At 37.7% G+C, this 26619-nt stretch overlaps 3 protein-coding genes across 5 annotated transcripts; 1 reads left to right on the forward strand and 2 right to left on the reverse strand.

Moving 5' to 3' along the window:
• The first annotated feature begins 692 nt into the window (after positions 1–692).
• LOC109189629 (transcription factor EGL1-like) lies at positions 693–5177 on the forward strand. Of its 3 annotated transcripts, none has more exons than XM_019340244.1 (10): positions 693–828; positions 1136–1353; positions 1449–1591; positions 2601–2855; positions 2956–3052; positions 3174–3188; positions 3305–3361; positions 3476–4249; positions 4394–4822; positions 4913–5177. In XM_019340244.1, exons 3-10 carry the CDS (start codon positions 1467–1469, stop codon positions 4982–4984), a joined length of 1824 nt encoding a protein of 607 aa, XP_019195789.1. In that variant the 5' UTR covers positions 693–828; positions 1136–1353; positions 1449–1466; the 3' UTR covers positions 4985–5177. The 3 variants fall into 3 exon arrangements, with proteins under 3 accessions (XP_019195789.1, XP_019195788.1, XP_019195790.1); XM_019340245.1 differs by lacking the exon at positions 693–828 and adding an exon at positions 1000–1014; XM_019340243.1 differs by lacking the exon at positions 693–828 and having other exon boundaries at positions 861–1353.
• Positions 5178–5491: 314 nt separating this feature from the next.
• Positions 5492–8573, reverse strand: LOC109189780 (GMP synthase [glutamine-hydrolyzing]). The gene is made up of 6 exons (XM_019340406.1): positions 7900–8573; positions 7189–7439; positions 6662–7037; positions 6429–6560; positions 6140–6315; positions 5492–5803 (listed from the first exon to the last, which is right to left on the reverse strand). The coding sequence occupies exons 1-6, from the start codon at positions 8539–8541 to the stop codon at positions 5680–5682; spliced, it is 1701 nt and encodes a 566-aa protein (XP_019195951.1). The 5' UTR covers positions 8542–8573; the 3' UTR covers positions 5492–5679.
• An 11822-nt stretch (positions 8574–20395) lies between these two features.
• LOC109189617 lies at positions 20396–24197 on the reverse strand. The gene is made up of 6 exons (XM_019340227.1): positions 23991–24197; positions 23676–23838; positions 22874–22938; positions 21488–22717; positions 21211–21400; positions 20396–21132 (listed from the first exon to the last, which is right to left on the reverse strand). Exons 2-6 carry the CDS (start codon positions 23797–23799, stop codon positions 20597–20599), a joined length of 2145 nt encoding a protein of 714 aa, XP_019195772.1. The 5' UTR covers positions 23800–23838; positions 23991–24197; the 3' UTR covers positions 20396–20596.
• Between the last annotated feature and the right edge of the window lie 2422 nt (positions 24198–26619).

Consider the following 26619-nt stretch of genomic DNA (forward strand, 5'->3'; position numbering starts at 1 on the left):
TGGTCAGTAATGAAAAATAACCTCAAATCCATGCCTACGATGGCTGTTACAAATTATAGACAAAAAATACAAATTCATGTTTGGTAAATGGTTGCTAGCTGTTAGCTGATTGGGTTAATTAGAGGGTATAACTAATTGACAACATCAGCTGATTGTAGAAAAATGTTTGGTAAATTAGTTGTTGGTTGATAGCTGTTTGGTACAATTTCTTTTCTAAAAAGGCTAATTGAAAAGGTTGCTTTAAACAACTTTTTTTATTTTAGCATTTTGAAGTTACAAAAAGTTAATTAACCAAACACTTATATTGATTTTTTAATCACGTCAAACAATTAATAGTAATCAAATAAACTAAAATTGTCTGATAGACTGACTATTTTACCCGACATGGCCAATATTAACATGTCACTTACTAATATATATTAAAGGATTTAAAGCTAAATACTAAACATTATTTTTATGTGGAATTTAATGTCATATTAATACTATCATCATGTTAAAATGTCAAAGATTTTTAAGGATTTGAGACAATCCAACCTAAATTAAGGTGCATATGTATCTGCCCCTACTTTTTTTTGAAAACCTATGTGCCCCTACTTTAGTATTGAATAGAAGTGTAATCATAAGAGATTATTCCAAAAACCGAAAACATTTGAGTGTTTTGGTACTCTCAAGCTTGATTTATTCTTCCTCATTTGAGCAAACACCACCTCGTAAACCTCATTCTTTGGTTTGAGTGTTTCATTGTACAGAGTACTACTACTATGTATCACTAAAGCAATAGTCACTTGCGGGGAGTTTTGGTACTCGGAACAGTAGGCCCATTCGCAGGTACTATCCAAAAGACTGGATCTTTAATCCTTTTGAGTCACTTTTTATAGTGGACACACTTGTATAGTATCATAGCTTCCCCATTTCTTTATTCAAAGATCCAATCTTTTTTCACATTGACCGGTGGACTAGTATGCGTTTTGGCTAAATTTTGCAGCACTCTCAAGTTTTGCATGTGTTTGAAGGGTGGTTTTGAGGCTCCACCTTTGCAAAAAAAAATGTTTTTTTTTTTTTTTTTTTTTTTTGGCTATTGTTTGTGCTGTAAAGTGATGTTTACCTTTGCAGTATCACCTGCTTTTCTTTTCAGGTTCTTGGGCTTTTAGCGCAAGAATGAGTTGACTGGTGTGAATGGCCATTTGTGCTGCATTATTAGTGACATCTTGAACTCAGATATGCAAACAGTGAAGTATTAGGGGCTGGTTTGAGATAAGGGCATGGGTTGTGGAGCCAATGTGGTGTGGTTTTGAGGTTAAAGATTTCAATTGAAAGCGAAATATAATAATTTTTTGAGTGCCCTTTGTTAAGGTATGGTATCAGTTGCATTCTTGAAGTTCAATGGTATCCTTTTTGTTTGACACATTGACTGACAATTTTGTTTTTTGGGTATTTGAAAAATGTAGAGTGAGCTGAGCTTGATAATGGCAAAGGGGTGTGAAGATCAGGAAGGATTTGCAGAAAACTTTAGAGAGAAGCTTGGTTTTGCAGTTAGAAATATTGAATGGTGCTATGCTATCTTCTGGTCCATTTCCTCTTCCCAGCCAGGGTAATGAAGCTTTAGACAGACTTCTGCTTTACATATATTTTGAATATTTTATCTCTTTTAGTCTTTTTCTTCTTTAGCTGCATAATTGCAAGAAAGTTGCCCTTCATAAAATTAGTCTTTGCCTTGTTATTTTTTAAAGTTTCCTTGTATCATTAGCACATTGGTGTCTATGCTTATTGGTGGGTATATGGGGATTTCCTTATTTTCTTTTTAGGCTTGTGAGATAACTAATCTTGCCCACATGATTTAATCACAACTAGAAATCATTGATTTAAATTAGGAGTTTAAATTTTGAAAAGAAGAGCAAGTTTTAATTTTGAGAGGTCGAGATGATTCTTTGAGCCCTGGTTGAGTTGTTGACACGACAGAGTGAATCCGGCCATGTCAGTCTCTTCATTGATTCTGACCTTTCAAATCGCAATAACGTTTAAGAAACCGAGTGGGTCCAATGGAGTAGGTTTCCGGGGATAACAAAAAAAAACCCAGCTTTTTATACAGCACCGTAAGAATGCTTAGAATTAGAAGTTGAGGATCGTTGTTTTGGTGGGCATAAAGGAATGTTCTTGATTGTTATGTGGGTTCCAGCCTTCCAGGGCTAATGAATCCTAGCTCTTTATGTGTGGTATGTTTCCATGTGCTCAATATTCATATTTGCTTTACATTAAATACAGATCTTTAGTGATCGACTCGAGTGGTTGCTTTTGGTTGTTGTTATGTAGTTTTCCCCGGGCTTCTGTACCAACATGATCAATATGCAGATTTGTTGTGCATTAAATATACAGATACTTGTTCGTCCACAAATGACATTAGTGTATGCCATGACATAAATAACGTATCAGCTCAAGACTGTGATTTAGGCTTTCTGTTCTTTTTACCCTTTTTTTGCAATATGTTTTCCAGCCTGATGTATACGAATTCTATGTGCTGTATATATAGGCAGACATGCCGATAGCCTTGTTTAATGATGATATGCTTGTGTTCTGCTAAAGTGATTAATAATGTCGTTTAGGGTTTTGGAATGGGGCGATGGGTACTACAACGGAGATATAAAGACGAGGAAAACAGTGCAGGCAACAGAAATTAGTCCCGATCTGCTAGGATTGCAGAGAACCGAGCACTTGAGAGAGCTTTATGATTCTCTCTTAGCCGCTGAAGCCAACACGCTAGCAAAGATACATCCTACAGCATTATCACCGGAAGATCTCACGGATACCGAGTGGTATTTTTTGGTTTGCATGTCGTTCGTATTCAATGTAGGCCAAGGGTAAGGGTAGCTCCGCCTTTTGATCCTTTTGCTGTTGAAGAATGACCGAATTTCTGGTGTCCTTTTTTCCCTCGTGCTAATGCTCTTGAAAATTCGCCAGGTTGCCTGGGAAGGCACTTTCGAAGAACCAAAGTATTTGGCTATGCAATGCACACCAAGCTGACAGCAGAATATTTACCCGATCCTTACTTGCAAAGGCAAGTAATTAAACGTCTCTTTTGATCTAGCAAAACCGTCATTACCACTTTGATACTCGATCTGACCTTACTCTACTTTTGTTTTCTCTTCAAAATTAAACGAAACTTCTCTACCCCTCAGAGTGCATCGGTTCAGGTACATCTTTTCCCCTTTTTCATTCTTTCTTCGAACATGCATATAGAGAATCTAGAAAATGGGCATAAACATTTCGGTAAGTTTCACTCGAGAATGGCTTTTTCTTCAACTTGTAGACTGTGGTATGCTTTCCATACTTGGGAGGTATAATTGAGCTGGGAGCTACTGACCTTGTAAGCCAATTTCCGTTTCATAATTCATATTTTTCCCGATTGTTCCACTGTATTTTTTTTTTTTTTTTTTTTTTTTTTCTGTCACATTGCGCCTTGTTGCATTTTCGTTTGTAGGTTCTGGAGGACCTTAACCTCATTCATCACATTAGAACTTCGTATCTGGACATCCCTCACGCTGTTGGTTCCAAGGTTCCTAATTATGTCTCGAGTAATGGCAAAAACGACAAAGACATTGGTGGTAGGGAGCCCGATGAGGATAAGCTCGATTTGTGTCCCGTTCCACCTGTAGAATGTGAAGATAATAATAATATCGGTTCCCCTTACAACAATTCAAACGGTTTTGGGGCCAACCAAGAAGAAGGGGATTCGTTTATGGTTGAAGAAATGATCGGGGAAGCTTCACAGCTACAAAGCTGGAAACTTGCAGATGACGATATCAGTAACTGCATCCATAATTCTACGAATTCAAGCGACTGCATCTCCCAGAACTATGTAAATCCCGAAAGGGTATCCACTCTTTCAGATGCAGAGAAGCTAAACGGGGATTCTGGAAAAGGAGTCGATGTTCATTACCAAAGCATTCTTTCGAACGTTCTCAAGAGCTCTCACCAACTAGTTCTAGGACCGCACTTCAGGAATAACGATAGAGAATCGAGCTTCGTTACTTGGAAGAAGGAAACATCGTCCAAGAACCCGATGCCAAGAACCAGAACTCGTCCACAGAGGCTCCTAAAGAAGGTTCTCTGTGGCAGCCACAAACAGAACGACCATCATAAACCCGAAGCTGATGAAACTGATAAGAGTCGCGTTCTATCAGAGAGAAGACGTAGGGAGAAGTTAAACGAGAGATTTACAACTCTTGCATCATTGATCCCAACTAGTGGCAAGGTACTTAAACTTCTTGTTATCTTAAGAATTAGCTAACGAAGGGATTAGTCACTGTGTCCGACGGTGGAAACTCTGGGTATACTAAAAAAAAGCTAGCTGGCTCGATATGTGGGGGCTAAGAAGATATTTGCTTATTTTTTGCAGGTTGACAAAATATCTATACTCGATGAGACAATCGAGTACCTTAGAGACCTCGAAAGAAGAGTCAGAAACGTCGAGCCTCAGAAGGAAAGACTAGAGTTGGAAGCAAGAAGTGACAATGCAGAGAGGATATCTGATAATTGCTGTGCTAAAAGTGCAGATAAAGGCAAGAACGTAATGCGACAAAAGAGGAAGGTTAGCGATATGGAAGAAAACTCGCGTGGAAAGCACAAGGATTGCACGAAGAATGGTTCGGGTCATGATGTAACTGTTAGTATGATTAGTAAGGACGTTACGATTGAGATGAAATGCCAATGGAGCGAGGGCATGTTGATGAAAATCGTGCAGGTGTTGAACAATCTGCATTTAGACTGCCATGGCATTCAATCTTCCAACAGTGATGGGATTCTGTCTGTGACTATTAAAGCTAAGGTAAGCCACCATTTCTGATGTAACAAAGTTTCATTAGTTACTACAAAGTATTCAGAAATTCTTAGGGCTTTCGGGCTTCTAAAATTGCAGATGGAGGGGACAAAAGCCATATCGATGTCTCTGATTAGACTAGCACTTCAAAAACTCATCCAAGCATCTTGAAGATCACATCATTTTGATGAATCTTTGGTGGTAGAGATCTTTGCTCTCATTGCATTTCTGTCACACCCTTGTATGTAAGTGGAAACAAAAATAAAAAATGAGGCTATGTAACTTGATTTATGCATAGGAAGTGAAGTAATTGATGTTTTCTGCAAGTTTTAGACAGAGCATATGTGAGCCTATTTCATACAAAGTGCACCCAAACACCGACATACTACATACAATTGTTGTAGTGTTCATCGAACCAATCAATGTAACGGGATTCTATCCCCCCTCAAAATCCATTCTGGGAACCAAACATGCAATTAATAGTTGGGAATGGGATTTTATCCCCTCAAAATCCATTCTGTGAACCAAACATGCAGTTAATAGTTAGGAACGGGATTCTATCCCCTCAAAATCCATTCTGTGAACCAAACATGTAGTTAATAGTTAGGAACGAGATTCTATCCCCTCAAAATCCATTCTGTGAACCAAATATGCAGTTAATAGTTAGGAGCAAGAGAATTGAAACTAACGATCTTAAAATCATATTTTTTCATTAAAAAGCACAAGTTTGTTCACAAAGAACATAACACTACACGACTTTTGGCAATAAAATGCTACTTAAAAGCTGTATAACGTTTCACACTTCTTGGTAGGTCATTTAAAAACCTTTCTAGTTTTACCAATTGGAGATGCACCCTACAAGAGGATCATTCCCATTCGATTGTTGATGGAGGCTTAGAAGTGATATCTAGAAGGACTCTGTTTACTCCCCGAACACTATTGCAAATCTTTCTTGACACATCATCAAGGAACTTGAAGTCAAAGTAGTACCTGAAAGTTAAAATTCCATATAGAAACCTTGTTTAGAGTGCAGAGGAGATATATTGTAATTCATGACGAGAAGGAAATAGCAATATAGGTTAGCCCTTCGAATTAGGATGAACCAATACCCAAAAAGATAAAACCCCAGAATGTAAGGACTAAAGAGGGTGGGTTTACGAAGCCTAAACTGAATATGTATGAACTATGCTGGTCATTAGAGGTCCACACCTAGATCCAGAATCTACTTTGTAGACAAACGGGAATTGATAATGCATAGCTATGAATTAGTTATTCAAAAACTAAAACAGAAAGAGTTAAAACATATAAAATAAAATAGATATGTACCAGTCTGCAGTCATTCCATCTTGACTAGTTACAGCCCTAAGTGCAACAGCATGAGAATGTGTTCTTTGATCCCCCTGAACTCCAACTGTTTTTACTGGCAAAAAAACAGCAAAAGCTTGCCAAATATCATCATAAATCCCAGCTTCTTTAATTGATTGGATGAAAATCTCATCCACCTGAAGGAAAAAAAATTCAATTCAAAGAATATATAGGTAGGGGATTTGTAGGTAATTCATTTGCAGATATATTTTGATACACTTTTGTAGTTAAAAAAAAAACTGTCATCTACCTGGCGAAGAATATCCAAGGCATTCCCTTCTGTGACATCACCTGGAATTCGTACTGCTAGGCCAGGCCCAGGGAAAGGATGGCGTCTCAGAAAAGCCACTGGAATATTCAAAATCCTTCCCAACTCACGAACCTGGCAATCAATTGAAGCACCATATAGAGTAGTTGTAGAGAAAACCATTTGAAAAGAAGGCAAAGGTCAAATGTGTCAAAATGGTAGGGATGTAAACAAACCTCATCCTTGAAAAGGAGTTTGAGTGGTTCAATGAGCTTCAGCTTCATGTCTTTGGGAAGCCCTCCAACATTGTGATGGCTCTTAATTGTGTGGGAGTGTGTTCTTCCACTTCCTGGTGGGGGGCATGATTCTATCACATCTGGATACAAGGTTCCTTGGACCAAGTATGCAGGTTTCTTTCCTAATTTCTGCTCCAAATCATGAGCAAATTTATCGAATATGCAGATGAACTCCTTCCCAATTATTTTTCTTTTCATTTCTGGATCCACTACGCCTTTCAGTTTGCTGAGAAATTGCTCTGTAGCATCAACACAAGTAACCGGTAAATGGAGATCCCTTTTAAAGGTCTCCATCACTCGTTCTTGCTCCTTGTACCTGTGTGGCAAGGAGGAAGAAGAAATAGATGAGAAAAAAAAACAAAAATGAATAGAGCTATGCATGTCTTGAGCAATTTGTAAATAACATCTTCCTTAGTGAAATATATCAAGATAAAAGGTTCCCAATAAAGAATGAGCTAGAAACCGACCTCAAAAGACCATTGTCAACAAACACACAATGAAGCCTATCCCCAATAGCCTGGTGTACAATTGTAGCTGCTACAGTCGAATCAACACCTCCAGATAACGCACAAATGACGTGATCATCAGGCCCTACTGTCTCCCTAATAACCTTAATTTCTTCCTCTAGAACATCTTCCATCTTCCAGTCCGCAGACACACCGCAAACATCAAAGAGGAACTGTCGCAGTGTTTCCATACCTTCAGGTGAATGAGTTACCTGCAATACATAGCCATCAATTTCGGCTTGGATTCTAAAAATCTGACTTTTAAAGTGCTATTATGATCAGGGAAGAAAGACTGGTAGATTGGAAGTCTTGGGATCCTAAAGTTTGAACTGTCCAACAATATAGAAGCAAAATCAATATGATTCTACAGTAATGATGCATAAATAGGACATTATTGATTAAGGAAACTAACAATGTAATCCTACAACACGTGATTAGTGGATAGAGTACTTAAATATGTTCTTCAGCACACCAAATTTGTAATTAGTAAGTGCCAAAATACTGTTTTGCAATATTTGAAGTCATTAAAGCACTGAAAGGACCTTTCAAAATCACAGAATCAAGCACAAAATTTTCAGACTTTTGAAACAACAAAACATCATATGTATTTCAAGCAGCTCAAAAAAAAAAAAAAAAAAAAAAAAAAAAAAAAACAGAGTAATTTATATTCACCTCGGGATGATACTGCAATCCATAGAACCTCCTTTCCCTATGCTCAATTGCAGCCACAGCTCCTTGGTGACTCCTGGCCACAACCTCGAACCCTTCGGGCAACTTCACGGCCTCATCCCCATGGCTCATCCAAACCACCTGCCTATCCCCAACGCGCTTGTTCCCAAACAGCCCGGAACCCTCCTTAGCCACCTCAATCTCCATTCGCCCATACTCGTGCTTCTCCCCGACGTTCACTTTCCCTCCGAGCTGCTGCACAATGAGCTGCAGCCCATAGCATATTCCGAGCACGTACACGCCTCTGGACTCGACGTATTCAATGAAGCCGGGCGGGAAGGACGGGGCGCCGTCGGCGTGGACGCTGTGGGGGCCACCGGAGAGGATGATGACTCGCGGCTCGAGCTTGGTTATGGTTTCGAGTGGGGAGGTTCCGTTGATGCAGAGGGAGAAGACGGAGAGGCTTCGGATCCGGCGGGTGATGAGGTGGGTGTACTGTGAGCCGTAGTCTAGAATTAGGACGGGGTTTGATTTCGCCGCCGGCGGAGCTTGAGAGCCCATTGTGGTCGGAGAGTGTGAGGGTTTTGGAGTTAATGACGGCGGGGCTAGGGTTTTAGGCTTTGGATGGCGGGAAGCACCCCTCATTACCACGCTTATTTATACAGCGGCTTGGAGAGGATGAACTGGCTGTTAAGATATGATTGTTCCTAAAAAAATCTCCTACTTAGAATGTTTTTTTAAAAATAAAAAATAAAAAAAAATCGATGACATTAGTGTTATAAGTACATCAATGCACCAAGACTATGTGGTCTAATGGTACCCGAGTTGACTTTCATTTGAAAGATTGTGAGTTTGAGCAGTTGTAGAAATGATAGATGTAATTTTTTGGTGTATTTTTTTCGTACAAGTGTGAGATTTTTGTGGGGTCCACTGATTGAGAAATGAAAACAAAGCATTTTGCCTGTCTTCGCGTGTTGGAGACCTTGGCGCATTGCACGGCGCATGAGGACTTGCAACTTTTTTTTTTTTTTTTGTTCTTTTTCTTTTTCTTCCTCTTCCCTCTACCCTCTCTCTCTTATATGGTTATGACAAGTTGAAATCTCATCTCAGTTTCAAGAGTTAACATATTATGTGAAATAGGTATTACCGGCAGCATAATTGTGACTTTAATAAGTTGAGAAAATATGTATGAACAGATACTATATGTACTAAAAAACTCCCAAAGGTTGCACTTAATTATTGCAATTTATATCATGGACCAGGATCCACATAGCATTCAAAATGATGAGATATAGAATTTCATAACACAAAACACATACACATGTTATATATTTATTTAAATAAGATATAGGTACACAATTTGTGTTTATAGACATAGAATTTCATAACACAAGACACAAATTCATAACATAAGATACAACTACTAATTTGTTTTAGGTACATAATTCATACTATTAAGGTACAGAATTTCATAACACAAAATACCAAAACTTGCAACATAAAACACATACACATGGACCCTAAATCAAAACAACAAGGTACAAAACTCATACTCGTAAGATACAAAATTTCGTAACACAAGACACAAAAACACAACACAAGACACATACACATGTGATGAGTAAATACGCACAAAGACTACCCGTAGGAACCAAAACTGAATTAATGATGTAAAATTATATCCCAAAAATATCAAGTGTCCCTTTAAAAATATTAAAAATCAAGTGTCCCTAAAAAAAATTATATTCATGAAAGGTCAGGACTTACAACTATATAATGGGCCTAACCTTCATTGTAACTCATTCAATATTCAAACATACAATTCAGAATTCAAAATACATTCAATATTTTTTCTTTATATACATACGTTAATTGACTACCACGTAATCAATGACGCAGGCTGTGGAGAACGAAACAAAAAGTTTACGTTCGTTCATCAAACATAATATACCAAAAATCTAGCAAATTACTCATCACTCATCACCTACCACGTAATCAATGACGCAGGCTGTGGAGAACGAAACAAAAAGTTCACCCTCTCCCCCCCCCCCGCCCCCCCCCCCTCCCCCTTTTCTCTCTCTCTTTGTGGTTAAACTACTGAGGATCTGATGAATTCGATACAGTTAGCGATCACTCAATTTGATTTGGTTACCGATTACAAAACAAAATACATAATAATAACATGTATAACAATATAAAAGTGAAGAAATCATTTTTTAAGTAACAAACGTATATTTTTTAAAAATAAATATCATACTTTGGAGAGGCATAAGAAATTCATATTTGAATTTTGTAATTACATCTAAAAATACAAAAGTGAAGAAATCATTTGCACTTCACAATAATAATAATAATAATAATAATAATAATAATAATAATAATAATAATAATAATAATTAAAAAAGAAAAAGTACACAAAGGCTGCCATGCGGCAGCCTTTGTAAGTGTTAGCAAGCTTTCTAAATAAGAAAGCTTGCTAGACACATGACATGAGTTGTTAATAAAAGGAATAAAGGTCAAATAGGCCATTAAACTGAACATAATAATACAATTAGACCACTGAACTTTAAAAAAAAAACAATTGAGTCCCTAAACTAACCAATTTCATGCAATTAGGTCAATTTACAGATTAGTAACAGGTCACCAAATTTTAAAATATAATTTTTTAAAATTATTATTTAAAAATAATAATTTAAATTTAAAAGAAAAAAAAAAAAGGTTTTCGTCTCCGCCGGAGACGAGACGAAGAAACGGCCAGAAAAATCAAGGACCATCGGAAAACGCCTGGTACCACCCAAGACCATCTCCAACATTGTCCAAACTCCAGGCACCATATAGAAGCAACAAACGCCGAATGCATCTCAAACACCGGAAAGACCTCCTAGCGTCAAACAAGCCTCCAAATGACCCAAGATCACCGGAAAAACACAAGAGCCGCGTAGAAAACCATGAAACCAAGCAACAAACCCCGCTGGGAACAGGGACCACCGAAATCTCGAACCAGAGACCCACAAAAAATGGCCGGAAAAAACAAGGACTTCAACGTAGAGAGCGAATTGATGCACCAACGGCCACCAATCACCAACTCCAACTCAGTCTGGTCTCCAAGCCACCATTTTTGATAAATAAAGGTTCAAGAATGGAGAGGGAGAGCACAGTGCGTTTCTCGCCAGTGAGGTCCAGAGCACACCAAGGTGATAAAACAAAATCAGAAAAACAGAGGATACCTGAGAAGAGGAGGTGATGGAATAGCTTCAATCTTTCATTCAAAAGGAAAAGATTCACACTGTCTCATTGAGAAAGGAAACTCACACTTGGCTTCTTGATCATTCTGCTATATGTATCTATTACAAGATGAAGGAGATTAAGGGAAACTAAACCGGTGGGTAAAACCACCTTTAACTAATTAACTAACAAAGCTTGAAATTACACAAAAGACCTTTGACTTAGAAAAGACTAACTGCTGGCCTCAACTGCTTCATGCACTGTTTGGCAAGGGTCTACTATGTGGCATTGTGGACCTTAGCATACTGAAGACTTTATCACCCCCCCCCCCCCTTAAGCTGGAGAATGAAGATTCTGAAGTCCTAGCTTAGAGTGAAAGACCTCAAACAGAGAAATAGGCAAAGCCTTTGTGAATCCATCAGCCACCTGGTCTTGTGAGGAAATATTCATCAGTTTAACCACTCCCTCATGCACCTTCTGTCTTACAATGTGACAATCAATCTCTATATGCTTAGTACGCTCATGAAAAACATGATTTTCTCCAATGGCCACTGCAGAATTGTTATCACAAAACAAAGGAACTGCTGATTTGCTAGCAACCTTCAAATCTGTGAGCAGGTATAATAACCACTGGATCTCACATATAGTAGAGGCAAGAGCCCTATACTCTGCTTCAGAAGAGGACTTAGAGACTGTTGCCTGCTTCTTTGTCTTCCAAGATATCAGGGAACTTCCAAGAAAAATGCAGAAACCTGTTATAGATTTTCTTGTCTCAGCACAAGTTGCCCAGTCTGAGTCTGAAAAAACCTGTTGTTTGATCTCAGTGTTAGAGGGATAGAACAACCCTTTGCCAGGTGAATTCTTCAAGTATCTCAGCACTCTATGTGCTGCTACTAGATGTTGATCTCTTGGTTTATCAACATATTGACTTAGCTGCTGGACAGGGTAAGAGATATCAGGCCTGGTATTAGTTAAATACAGCAACTTCCCCACTAGTCTTCTGTAAGGCTCAGGGTCACTAAGCAAAATTCCCTCAGTATTGTTAAGTCTTGTTCTTGGAGTGCAAGGAGTTTTAACTGGCTTAGCATCTAGGAACCCATTCTCCTGTAAGATCTCCATAGTATATTTCCTTTGGGATAGGTTGATGCCTTCTGGAGTTCTTAGAACCTCAATTCCCAAGAAGTAATTTAACCTTCCAAGATCCTTGATCTTGTAAAGGGTATCCAGCATATTCTTCAAGTGTGTTATTTGATTTGAATTTGTCCCTGCCACAATTATATCATCAACATATACCAGTAAAGCAGTAAAAGAGCCATTTGAAGTTTTGGTGAATAGGGAAGGATCTGCTTGGGACTGCTGGAATCCATCTGCTTTCAGAGACTTAGTAAGCTTGGCATTCCATTGCCTACTAGCCTGCTTCAATCCATACAAAGACTTTAGCAACTTACACACTTGACCAGGCCTATTAGCCTTGAAACCTGGGGGTGGAATCATATAGACTTCTTCATCCAAGTCACCATGCAAGAAGGCATTGTTGATGTCAAGCTGCTGGATATCCCACCCCTTAGCAATTGCCACAGCTAGAAAGGCTTTGATGGTTGTCATTCTGGCCACAGGGGAAAATGTTTCCATGTAATCCACTCCCATTTGCTGAGTGTAACCTTTTGCAACTAATCTCGCTTTGTATCTCTCTATGCTCCCATCTGCTTCGTGCTTTACTTTGTAGACCCACCTACACCCAATGGGTGTCTTTCCTTTTGGCAATTCAGTCAGAATCCAAGTATTAGTCTGAGTCAATGCATCTATCTCAGCCTGCACGGCTTCCTTCCATTTAGTGTGTTGTACTGCTTCTTGGTAGGATTGTGGTTCATCAACAGAGCTAATGGAGGCAACACAAAGCTTATGGTGAGAAGACAAGCTATTTTGAGAAATAAAATTCTCTATGGGGTGGGGGGAAGATCTCTGTCCAACTGTATCTTTTGTCATAAGCTGACAATAATAGTCATTCAATCTATGAGGGGCAGCCCTTGATCTTGTTGACCTTCTGGGAAGGTGATGATCTTGAGGGACATGAATGTTATCACCTGAATCATGAGTCTCTTCACTGTTTGATCCTGTAGTGTCACTGTGTCAGTGGATACATGGCCCCCAGAGCCAACATTGTTCATTACCTCTTCATTAGAGCTATTTGAAACATAAGGGCATATCTCTTCTGTCATACTTCTGGAAACCATAGGGGTATTAGAATATTGCAAGGAGATTCCTTCTGCCTGTTCCTTAATAGAGACTGGAATCAAAGGTAAGGAGGGATTGAGTTCTTCATCTGTGGAAGTGATGGAACTGGTGGTTTCTTGATTTCTGAAAGGGAAAACCTTCTCATAGAACTTGACATCTCTGGAAATAAAAACAACACCATCAGCAATATCATACAATATATATCCTTTCACATTGGCTGGGAACCCCAGAAAAACAGACTTTCTGGCTCTTGGTTCCATTTTATTCCTTCCCTGAGAGATGGTGGCGCCAAAGCATAGGCATCCAAAACTCCTTAACTGTTGATAATATGCTTTCCTTCCAGTGAGCATTTTCAGAGGGGAACACCCCCCAAGAACATCAGTGGGCAGCCTATTGATAAGGAAAGAGGCATGTAGGACACAATGTCCCCAAAACTCCAAGGGTAAACCAGACTGGAATCTCAGGCATCTAGCTATGTTCAGGATGTGTTAATGCTTTCTTTCTACTACCCCATTCTGCTGAGGGGTATATGCACAAGACTTCTGATGGATTATCCCTTTCTCATTATAAAAGGAGTTCATCATGAATTCAGTCCCATTGTCAGTTCTAATTTTCTTGATTTTAGCTGAAAATTGAGTACTGACATAATTATAGAATGTCTGGAAGATGGTCTTGACCTCTGACTTATTTTTCATCATGTGCAACCAAGTAAATCTACTGTGATCATCGACTATAGTTAAGAAGTAGTGCTCCCCTTTGAGGGATGCCACACTAAAAGGCCCCCAAACATCCATATGGAGTAACTCAAAACATCTCTCAGCTCTAGAGGTACTGACAGGAAAGGATGATTTTCTATGCTTGGCAAAGTGACAAGAATCACATATGAAATCATTTTGTTGCTGCAAAGAATTGAAACTGATTTCATTCAAAAAAGGGATTTTATTGATTGGATAATGCCCTAGTCTATAGTGCCACAACTCAGCAGACACACTATTACATTGGAAATCATTTCTATCCAAATACTGGGCTTGTTTCTTAACAGGAGGGGTTTGCAGCAGGTACAATCCATCCTTCTCCTTAGCAAAACCAGCCATTGTTCCAAGATCCCCCTGAATGGCACAACACTCAGCATCCATTATAAGCTTGTACCCTGACTGCTTAGCCAACTGACTGACAGAGACAATATTGAAAGCAAAAGATGGAATATATAGCACATTCTTCAACAACAAATCTTCATTTACTTTAACCTCTCCTATGTGGGTAACACTCACAATTTCACCATTTGGGAGCTTGACAGATATCCCATCTACTTTGCAATATTTATCAAAAAACTGTATGGAGCATGAAATGTGGTCTGTGGCTCCAGAATCCAGAATCCAGACCAAATGAGTGTTCAAAACAGTGTTAACATAAGCATTAGAGAGGTAGGTACCTTGAGGATGCCCTTGTAGGGGTTCCTTAAAATCAGATGTGATCCCTGGTTGTGAAAAAGCAACTGCAGCATTACTAGCAGGACCACCATGATTCTGATTTTGAAGAAGGCTCAGCAGTTTCTGAAATTGGTTACTGGAGAGCCCAGTGTCAGCCACTTGATTCACAGAAGAACTAGATGATTGTTGTACATCTTGAAGCTGTTTTCCCTTAGATTTGTACCCTGGAACCCATCCAGGGGGATACCCATTCTTTTTGTAACACTTTTCAATGGTATGACCACTCATCCCACAATAAGTACATTTGGGAATGTTCTTTCCTCCAATGTTTGGGAATTTCTTCTTGTTATTAAAGGCTGTTGCTGCCACTATTGACTGATCTTCATCAGATTGATCCTGAATGTTACTCATAGCATTGGCTTGAACAAATTCAGTTGCCTTTTGGGTAATGGCCCCTCTGATCTTGCTTTCAACTTTGAGTGTCATATTCAAGACCCTTTCCATATCTGGGATAGGGTCCATAACAAGAACCCCAGACTTAATTGTTTCATATTCTTCATTCAACCCCTCTAAAAACCTGATTATCTGGTCCTCTTCTCTCTGTTTTTGCATCCTACTCACCAAGGTGCAAGAGCACCTGGGAACACACTCACAGAGGAGTAATGGCCTTAAGGCATTCATCTGTTGCCACAAGGCATTGCTTCTAGTAAAGTATTCATTGATACTCATTCTACCCTGAACATTCTTGAATATTTGATTTTGAATTTCAGAAATCTTATGGGGGTCTGACTGAGAGTACCTCTTTTGCAGGGATTTCCAGATATCGGAGGCTTTGTCAAAATACATTATGCTCTCCGCAATGCTTGGGCTAACGGATTTCAAAATCCAGGAGCAAACTATTCTATTGCACCTCATCCATGTTCCGATTCTTGGATCCGCGGCTTCTGGGATTGGAATTGTTCCATCAACAAAAACAAACTTGTTTTTGACTTCCAGCGTCATTCTCATCGATCTACTCCACGATGCGTAATTTGTCTCGTTGAGAAGAGGAGATACGAGACTGAGATTGGGGTTTTCGGTGACGTGAAGGTAGAAGGGGTCGTCGAATTCGTCGTTGCGTTGATTGACGGGAGTCTGCATCAGAATTTGACTGGTCTGGCCTCCAGCGTGTTCTGACTGACCGGAATTGCCATTTCCGTTTGTCTCCATTACAACCGCGGCGGCGTAGCTTCTTGCCCGCTCTGATACCATGATGGAATAGCTTCAATCTTTCATTCAAAAGGAAAAGATTCACACTGTCTCATTGAGAAAGGAAACTCACACTTGGCTTCTTGATCATTCTGCTATATGTATCTATTACAAGATGAAGGAGATTAAGGGAAACTAAACCGGTGGGTAAAACCACCTTTAACTAATTAACTAACAAAGCTTGAAATTACACAAAAGACCTTTGACTTAGAAAAGACTAACTGCTGGCCGCAACTGCTTCATGTACTGTTTGGCAAGGGTCTACTGTGGCATTGTGGACCTTAGCATACTGAAGACTTTATCAGGAGGCACCAAAAACCCGCGGACAACCGTAGCAGAACCCAGTTGGAAGTCTCCCAGCAAGACAACAGCCAGAAACACTACGGAGCAACAACGACGTTCTTCGTCTCCATGGCCGGAGACGAAGAGACTCTCCGTCTCCATGGTTGGAGACAAAGAGTTTCTTCGTCTCCGGCCATGGAGACGAAGAAACCTTCTTCGTCTCTGGCCGGAGACGAAGAACGTCTCCGGCGGAGACGGGAAAGGTTGTTTTTTGTTTTTTTGTTTTTTTTTTTTTTTTAGTTTTAATTTATTACTTTTAAATAATAATTTTTTAAAAAATATTTTAAATTTTAGGTGACCTGTTACTAACCTACAAAACCTGTAAATTAGACTAATTGAATGAAATTGGTTAGTTTAGGGACCTAATTGTTGCTTTTTTAGGTTCAGTGGCATAATTGCATTATTGTGTGCAGTTTAATGGCCTATTTGACCCTTATTCCTTAATAAAAAAATAATTTTTTTTTGCCACCTCATCTTGCAAGTGGAATCATTTCTGGGATGGGGTTAGCCTAATAATAATAATAATAATAATAATAATAATAATAATAATAATAATAGGGTAAAAAGAGAGAGAGAGAGAGAGAGAGAGAGAGAGAAAGGAATTGAAGTAGGAAATAGAAACAAAAAAAAATGGAAAATAAAGACGGAACAAAGAAAGAAAGGAATTGAAGAAGCGTCCAACCTAGGATTTTATCAGGATCTCAAGCACTGTTTATCCGAAACACTATTAATTCGTGTATTTCCATTCTTCTAAATGGAGAAGAATGATTTTAGGTTCTCCAATTGTTTTTTTAAAAAAAAAAAAAAATTCTTCCATTTTCTCCAAAAATAGAAGAATGGAGATAGAGTTAAGATTGAAAAATTAAATTAAATTTAGTAAACAAGTTTTTCATTTTATTATTTTTTATTTTATTTTTCTAATTTCTTTTTTTTTTTTAATTTTTCACTTTGATAAACGATCTCTCGTAATTTCGCCAATTTAATCAAGAAAAGGAGCTAAACTGCCAGGCTGCTACCAACAGTTGCGAAGAGGAAGTGGAGAAAGAAAAGACAAAAAACAAAAGAAAGGGGAGAGTTTGGGAAAAGTGAAAAAAAAAAAGTTGGTTTCGGCAAAACTCTAATAATAATAATAAATAAATAAATAAATAAATAATCTTGGATTTTTTGTTTGAGGTTTTGCCTGGTTAAATTATTCCGATTCTACCTGCATGATCTTGTCCGGTTGAGTATGTTGCCCATGGTTCCCCAAGGCACGAAAGAAAAATTTTCTCGGCTTCGTTTGAGGTTTTGTCCGGATGAATTTTTTCGGCTCTACCTACACAATCTTGCCTGGTCGAGTGTTACATCTATCCCGCTTCTTAGCGATGAACATATCTATCCCGATTCTAAGCAATGAAAGATCAATCCCACTTTTCAGCGATGAACAGATATATCCCGCTTCTCAGTGATGAAAGATCAATCCCGCTTTTCAGCGATGAACAGATCTATCATGCTTTTCAATGATGAAAAATCAATTCCGCTTTTCAGCGATGAACAGATCTATCTCGCTTTTCAGCTATGAACAGATCTATCTCGCTTTTCAGTGATGAACAGATCTATCCGCTTCTGAGCGATAAAATATCTATCCCGCTTCTCAGTGATGAACATCTATATCCTACTTCTCAGTGGTGGTTGGTATATCTCGCTTCTGGTGGTTGGTATTCTTTATCCCGCTTCTTAGCGGGTACAATAAATTTAGATGCGTGCACAACTCCAAAATGGTGCGTTAAATATGAGTTGTTAGGCACCCTTCAGAGTGAGGGGCTCATTTAGTTTAGAGAGGTGGAATTAGGTACTAACTTAGGATAGGCATATTAGGATATGCATGCATCGCATACATCTTTTGCATGATTGTTGATGGTCGACATGCTCCGTTTCTCACTGAACGGTATTTTTTATCTCGCTTCTCAGCATATGGTATTCTTTACTCTGTTTTTCAATAGATGGTATTCTTTATCTTGCTCCTCAACGGATGGTATTCTTTATCCCGCTTCTCAGTGGATGATATTTTGATCTTTATCCCACTCATCAGCGAATGATATTCTTTATCCCACTTTTCATGGAACGATATTCTCTATCCCGCTTCTTAGCAATGAGATCTCACGGTGGTCAGGCCCGGCCCTGGGCAAGGACAGGTTGGGCCCTTGCCCAGGGCCCACGCTTGGAAGGGGCCCACCACCCTACCCCACTGTATTTTATATATACTGTAGAGTTAGTATACTTATTTAATATAGAAATCTATGTAAGTAAAGTATCAATTGGTTAAGTGGTAAGGTTCTTTGTTTGCGTGTTGTATGTTGTGGGGTTGAATCTTGGTATCCCCATTTTTATTAACTTTTCGTTCACTCCCTATATGAATTTAGATATGTTATATTATTATGTGGTATTAAAATTGTAACTCCCTATATGAATTTAGATATATTATTATGTAGTATTAAAATTGTAACTTATAGAATTTATTTGTATTTTTTATTTTTTACCTTTTTATAATTATTGTGAGATTTATAATATAGATTGATTCGTGATTCATATCAAATTTTGTAATTTACTACTTATATTTAGAACACGTGTTATTTTGTGAACTTTATAATGAGTAATGTATATATAATATATGTCGTGATTTAGTTATCATTTTTTCAAAAGATAGTTTACTTTTTTTATGAATTATCTAGTCAACGTAGTTTAGAAGTTCTATTATGTGTCTTTGTATTCAAATCAATTTATAAAATTTTGAAATTGATCTAACTAAAAAAAAAGTATTTATAAATATGATATCAATATAGAATATATGAAGGGATTGATGTGGTTATTGATTATTTTGGATTTAAGAAAACATCTAGAATTGTTTTCATGTGTATGTAAAATTGTTAAAAAGTTTTGAATCCTATTTCAAGTTATTTGACATTAGTATTTTTCCTTTATTTAAATTAAAATTTAATTATACAAATGTATGTTAATTTCATATAGGGCCCATTTTTGTTGCTACGCCCCGGGCCTATAAAATGATAGGACCGAGGACCCGGCCTGACGGTGGTCGACAAAATAAAAGATAAGTTACTATTATCAACTATTTAAGTTGGAAGAAAGATAAGGAATTTTTGAACCTATCTCCTAACAAAGAATCTCATATCAAACTGAGGGCGCACCTCTATAATAATATCATATGTTATTCATCTTGCAAGAAATAATTTCCAAAAGCTCACTGGACATGATCAATCACTAGAGATTCAACCAGGAGGAGCTGATGTAGCTGCATAAACAATCCAGACGACCCTTTATAGTCTTAAAGATCATGGTTGTACTCTTTTTCCCTTAGCTAAGTTTTTTTCACTGAATTTTTTATAGTCTAAGGTTTTTAACAAGGCAACTAGTGTAAATCACGTCCCCTATGCTCAACTCAGACTTGAGGGGCTCATCATGGACTACTAAGGCATTCAGACCGGGGGGGGGGGGGGGGGGGGGGGGGGGCTTTGTTCGTCTGGTCGTAGGGAACATATTTCACTCAACAATTCTCGTGGATTCAATATATGGAAGATTCGTGATGGGTAAATACGCACACGGACTACCCGTAGGAACCACGAGTGAATTATTAATGTATTATTATATCCTCGAAAGGTCAAGTGTCCCTTGAATAATATTAAGGGTCAAGTGTCCCTTAGAAATTTTGAAGGATCAAGTGTCCCTTGAGAAATATTTTATTCCTGAAAGGTCAGATCCTACAACTATATAAACGGCCTTAACCTTCATTGTAACTCATTCAACATTCAATTCAAGATTCAGTACTAAGGATTCAATACACATTCAATCAATATATTTTCATACCTACGGTAATTGACTACCCTGTAGTCAATAACACCATCAACGAGTTTAGGGGTATAATGATATATTTTCATAATTTAATAGCAATAATTCGATAACCTATTTGACTTTATCTCTATATTTAACCCCGATATGCCATTAACAGCAGTGGAGAAGATGAATTCAATAACCAGAAAAAAAGTGTAATCTATATTGTTCAGTTCCAGTTTTACTGCAGGCACAATATACACCACCAGCAAAAGCTGATAAGAAAAGATAACTATAAAGAGGACATAAAAACCTCCCTATAATGCAACTAAGTTTGTATGAAGGTTAAGTCCAATGCTCTACATGACTACACTCTATATATCCACTGTGTTCATTCAAAGTAGTAATTCCAAGATTGATTCTTCGAAAATTTCTTCTGCAATTTGGCTCACAATACCTGCAGAATTGATCCTTAAATCGAGCCACAATCCAGGTTTGGCTAAGTCCTCGGAAACTAGCCAGTCCAATGTAGGTTGTTCTGTTAATGGACAAAGCCTGTGCTTCACTTCTTTCGTTACCTTATCCAATAACACGTCCTTTTCGGGCTGAAACGATAGACATGGATGGCACCCGAAGTAGCACTGATATGTCTCGAGTAACACTTCGTTAATGTAGTCTAGTAGGAGATCGGGATTGCAATGCATATCGAGAGATGATAACTCCAGTTCATCAAAAAAGGATGGTTGAATAAGCTGTTCTGGCGAGGGGGTGTTTAACCAGAGCTCTTCCCAATTCGAATAAAATGCTTGCAAAGCTGACTCGATGTAAGAAGATATTGTATCCTTCTCGGGATTGAGGGGTGAAGGTGAATCCTCTTGTGAGTAGTCCTCAAAGTTGATTCGTCGTGGTTGCAAAAGCATTTCACCTGCAGCTGTACATGAAATGAATTCTTTCAAAGATTGCTTGGGTTAGCAGATATTAAGGAAAGTTTTTATGTGGAGAAACATACTTGGTTTTTCGGGCAAGCTTGTTGGGCTATCTACATCTTCCATGAATGACAGGTCGAGGACAGAAACTGGACTAGGATGCTCTTTCTTGTCTTTGACATCCTCTGAAACACCCGGTTTGGTAATGCTTATTGGACTTGATGAAGAAACATCTAACGAAGATCCTCGGTCTGGACTTTTAGAAGGCGAATCCTGAATTAAGGTTATGTCAGGGATTTCTTTTCGAATAGAATAATTGCTCAAATAAACAATTAGACAGTGTGTTGAAAGAATCTTAACCTCATTTGTTTTGGCTACATGTTTATGACTTGAAACCTCCTCATTCTCTGCTTGTGAACCGAAGAAAACTTTCCCTTTGGGGCATTGAGCTGCCCAAAAGTCTCGTTCAGGTGAGTCGAGAATCCTAGCAAGTGTTTTCGTTTGGCTACTTTCTAGAGGTTGTTCATCTTCATTCATATTTATAAACCTCCGAGAGAGGTGCCTTTTTGCCTCGAGAAAGACATCGAATTCTTGTTGCTTGGACAGGTCCAATTTTTTGCGCACAGTTTCAGTTATGCAACTCATTTCAGGTCCATTGCCCGAGTCTTGTACCTTGTCTGCCTTATTTTTCATCCCGGGATTGGTGGTTGCTCGGGTTTTGACAACCTTAATATTTTGTTTGTAATCGAGTTTATGTGAAGTACTAGGCAGCTGCTCCAACTTTTCTCCCATTGCAGATTTCAGTTTTCTCTTAATATCTGCAAGAGAGAAACTTTTGTGCTTGCCATTGCTTCTTTTACTACTCGAGCTTTGAGGAGACACTGAATACGAGCAATTGCAGGCAACGTTTTCAGTGTAATGAACCCTTCTAGGCATCGGCTTCAAAACAACGATTTTGTTTGAAGGCTGGTGGGGATCAGTAAATCGTCCTTCTAACTGCTGTTCAGATTGAATTTTGTTCTTATCAGGGAATTTTTGGTTCGGGAATGACTTGATTGTCTCCTTTTCCATTTCCTTGAGCTGCAAACTCTGAATCTGCTTGGCCAACAATGAATTCGGGTCTCGTAGGAACTTCAGGAACAGATCCTTGTTCGAATTCAACATCTCGAACCCATCAGAGAAGTCTGTAAACTCGCAGCTCGCCTGGCTTCTCTTGATGTACTTTCTGTCTATAAACATTTGATCAATAAACGCCTTGGCACTCATCTGAACCAGCTCATAATCTGCACTCGTAACACTTCTCGCTGCATCTTTGTTTTCCAGATGAATTTGGCTGCAGATATCTTCCAAGATTGCTGCTACGTTTATCTTGTTCTTGTTATGCACTTCCACCGAACTCGAACCCTGCTGAAAGCCCCCCCGTTTTTCTTTCGGAGAACAACAAACAGGCGACGAATGGTTCAGTGAGGCATTCCTTTCTGCCTTGGACTTCTCTATCAGATGATCAAACAACCCGATATCTTCCTTTGAATGTTTCTCGGTGCTAGCTATGGCATGATTCTTCTTTTTCTTCTCGTTCGGCTTCTTTACCTTGTTGTTGTCAGGTCAACAAAACATTATTAAGCACAACGAGGATTGAGGAGGCTAAAAACTGGTTTGATCTGATTCAAGTCACAGGATCAAATATCTCTGGAAATTGACACTGAACTAAGTTTTTACAGAAAACATAGAACTCTGCAAACTTACATTTGTCTTGTGAAACTCATCATCGCGTTTAGCAAGCATACCGGGCTCTGTTGGTTGCAGTTTCCCTGCAAAATTCTCCGATTAGTAAACGTATCTGATTTACGATTACAGATTAGTAAGTTAACTATGCATCCATAAGCAAGAAGCAGAAATTCTATTCCTTTTTGGTGTTCTGTCAGGATTTATCATGGCATGTTTCTGCTATATAAAATGGATAAGAAAGCATCATTCTTGGGCACTTTCTCAGTTTCATCATATCATCAACACACAAAAGCAAAAGGTAAAACTAAAAACACCATAATTACCCAGCATTATCTTACAAAAGAGTTTTTACTCTTTTACCACACCAAAGGTAACATTTTCACTATTGGTGCACAACTTCATCAGATTTCACCCTGAAGGATCAAAAGTAGTAATTTTTGTAATGGTGCACCAATAGTCGGTCCTTTACTGGCTAGGGTCATAGGGTAAGACGGGTTAATGTACACTGTCTGACAGTGGCTGTGGTCCTTTACTGGGTAGCGTCACATGGTTTACCTAATGCACACCGAGACAGTGGTTGTGGTCCTTTACCAACTAGGGTCATGGAATTTACCTTAATGCACATCGTCGAATAGTGACTGTGGTCCTTTACCTGTTAGGGTCACAGGACAACGTAGAATTTACCTAATGCATACTCTCGGGTAGTGGTTATGGATTTTCCAGGCCACCCAAAAATGGCAATAACTCACACAAAATTACAGATTTGACAAAACACAAATGGCACACACTTACATATACACATATATATCATTGCCATTACCATTCTTATGCAGAGTTCTTCCATTAGACAGCACCTTCTGGTTTCTTCTGCTCCTGTGAAAATGGTGGAAACCCCACATACATCTCAGCTGCATATTATCTTTCTGCAATCTCTTCTTCTCCATGGCTAATGCACTATCAGCTCAACTACTCACCCTGAAACCCTGCATATGCTTCCACACCTCAGCCTCCCAAGTGCATATATAATCAAGAAAAGCCAATCCCAGAATGCAAAAACACAAATTGAAGCTAATTTCATGCCAAAAAATAAAAATAAAAATAAAAATTATGAATATGCAATTCTGCAAATGCTTACTGTGAACTAGAACAACAGACTCATAATGCCACAGGAATGAGATAACTGATAACCCTTGAGGAAAATGGAAATCTTTGTGGGAATTTTTTGGAGGAAAAATTAAAGAAAGCTGTGATTTTTGTGGGGTGAAGAATGTGAATGGGAGTGAGGATTGAGGAATAGGAAAGGTGCCAAGAGAGAAATAAATGTGGGTTTGTTTGTGTTTGTTTTCCAATAATTAATAGAAATGGCATGACATTGACTACACCCACCATACACAACAGACAATCTCTCTGTCACAACCACTACCCTCCATGAAATCTTTTAAAACTGATCTGTATGCACAGTTCAGTTGGTCATAGGACTGAAGTTCGGGAACAATGACCCTTAATCGAGTCTCACCAACAATAATTTTGGAACAACTTCTCAAAGTAAAAGGGCTCTTCGTACTATATTCAACTGAGTTACCATGATTTACATTCTTTCAGATGCTCTGTTAGGCCAGTTCGGGACTGGGGACAATATTTTATAACCAAGAAAGAAAAACCTTAAATTACTCCACATTTTCCTTTCCCTATATCATCATACCTGTTTTTCTTTCCTTATTAATAACATAATTATTTCATTATTATTATAGTCCATGTTGAATCATGTAGTCCACAGATTATTCCATGAAGCTTAATTGTGATTTGTGAGTCCTCATCTATAGTTTTTAAAAACAACTTTGTGCAGTGTCTGAGCATATAAGTTAAATTCCTATAAATTTTAAACATCAAACACCAAGTTAAATAATTACTCCATTTGTCTCAAATTTTAGGATCCATTTTTTTCTTTATTATTTTTTGTAATATTTAATTTAGTATTAAGTCATTGATATATAAAATTTATATATTTAAAAATTACACTAAAAGTACTACAAAATATTAAAAATTGAATTTAATAAATTATACAAATGTTAAAGATTTTTTAAAAGTATGATATGTAAATTAATAATAAATAAAACAAGTAAAATGTGAGATATGAAGTATTAAAGAGTTTATTCTTTTTACCAAATAGTTTGGAATAGTTGATTAAAGCAACTTCCAATCATTATAATGTAGATTATGGTCTACACTGCAAGGTGCACCCATAATATACACATTTATTTTTAGTATATTGAAAGCTCTTTTTTTTTTTTTTTTTGGTAATACATTATACATGTTCATTTTTTGAATGTCCATTTTTAGTGTACTAAAGATTCATTTTAAAAAATGGAAATTAGTCTGAGTATGATACTAGTTTAAAGGTGTCTCTTACAGTTAGAGCATGTTCAGGACACCTAGTGGTCTAACAAAAAAAAATATTTAATTTTTTTTTTGAGTATAATACCTTAAAATGAACATTCAATATACTAAAATTGAACATTCATCAATGATCCAAGAGCTCGCGATTGGGGTTAAATAATACTATAAGGTCGGAATTCAAGTTTGATTGTTAAAAGAATTAACGTGATTCATTGCAATTAATTGGTTATTAAAAAAATTGTAATTTAACAATTAATTAATTGTGATGTACAGTAATAAGTTAATAATTTTTTTTTTTACAAGCTCTTCTTGAGCCTTTAAGTCTTGGTGTCCTGTGTGATTTGTCTCCACACGTTAAACGGCAGGTATGCTAACATTTGTGATCTCAGGAATTTGGTGTCTTCCACGTCATCATTGGATCTCTTTCCACATGAATTATTAATCTTCTAACCCCTCTCTAAACTTGTCTTAGTGCCATTTTTAAAAGAACAAAACAAAAAACATGATGGCGTTGCTTTTGAATCTTGTGGAGTGATTCTAGGAAAAATTTATATTAATATCCCCAAATTCACGCTAGCGTAGGGTGATGAACGAAAAATATTAAATTCCGACATATATTTTATACACGCTTTTCTTAAAACTTATTCATTTCTTTATGTAAATGTTATTAGAAGCGTTGAAACTAACAAGGCGAGGAATTTTAAATTCCCTTCCCACTTAATTCCCACATAATTCTAAAGGTCATTAAATTCCGTAGTTTGGTTGGAGGGAATTGCAATTCTCCCATTTTCATGGAAGTAAAATCCCATGTCCCCCTGGGATTTTAATTCCTGAGAAAAAAAGATAGTGATGAGTCAAAATTACCCCTTCCTTTTTTAACTTAAAATTAATGTCTAACAATAGTAATGGACATTTTTGACTTTATACTACTTATTCCCTTTCAATTCCCATGTATACCAAACATTGGAATTGAAATTCCCAGTAATTCTATTCCTGTCAACCAAACACTGGAATTTAAATTCTCACTTTATTCACAATAATTCAACTCCCATAGAATTACAATTCCTTTCCCACGTAATTCTCCCTCTCCAACCAAACGCCCTGTAATAGTACGTGATCTGAGCTCCAGTCAAAACAATACCTTTAATTAAAATGATCATTCATATGCTATTTTCGTGCTAATTTTAATTTCCAACAGTAATTGATCACGATGAATCATCTTTCAATTATTGCATGGATTAGTCTTGTGATAAATGTATATATAATTATATATACTAGAGTAGTGTCAATCCTTTTCCCAAAAGGTTGAACCACAACTCTAAGGGGAGTAGTGTCAATCCTTATATGTATGAGGGGTTGTATCGCTT

This window comes from Ipomoea nil, unplaced genomic scaffold, assembly GCF_001879475.1.
Source record: "Ipomoea nil cultivar Tokyo-kokei standard unplaced genomic scaffold, Asagao_1.1 scaffold1562, whole genome shotgun sequence".
Classification (NCBI taxonomy): domain Eukaryota; kingdom Viridiplantae; phylum Streptophyta; class Magnoliopsida; order Solanales; family Convolvulaceae; genus Ipomoea; species Ipomoea nil.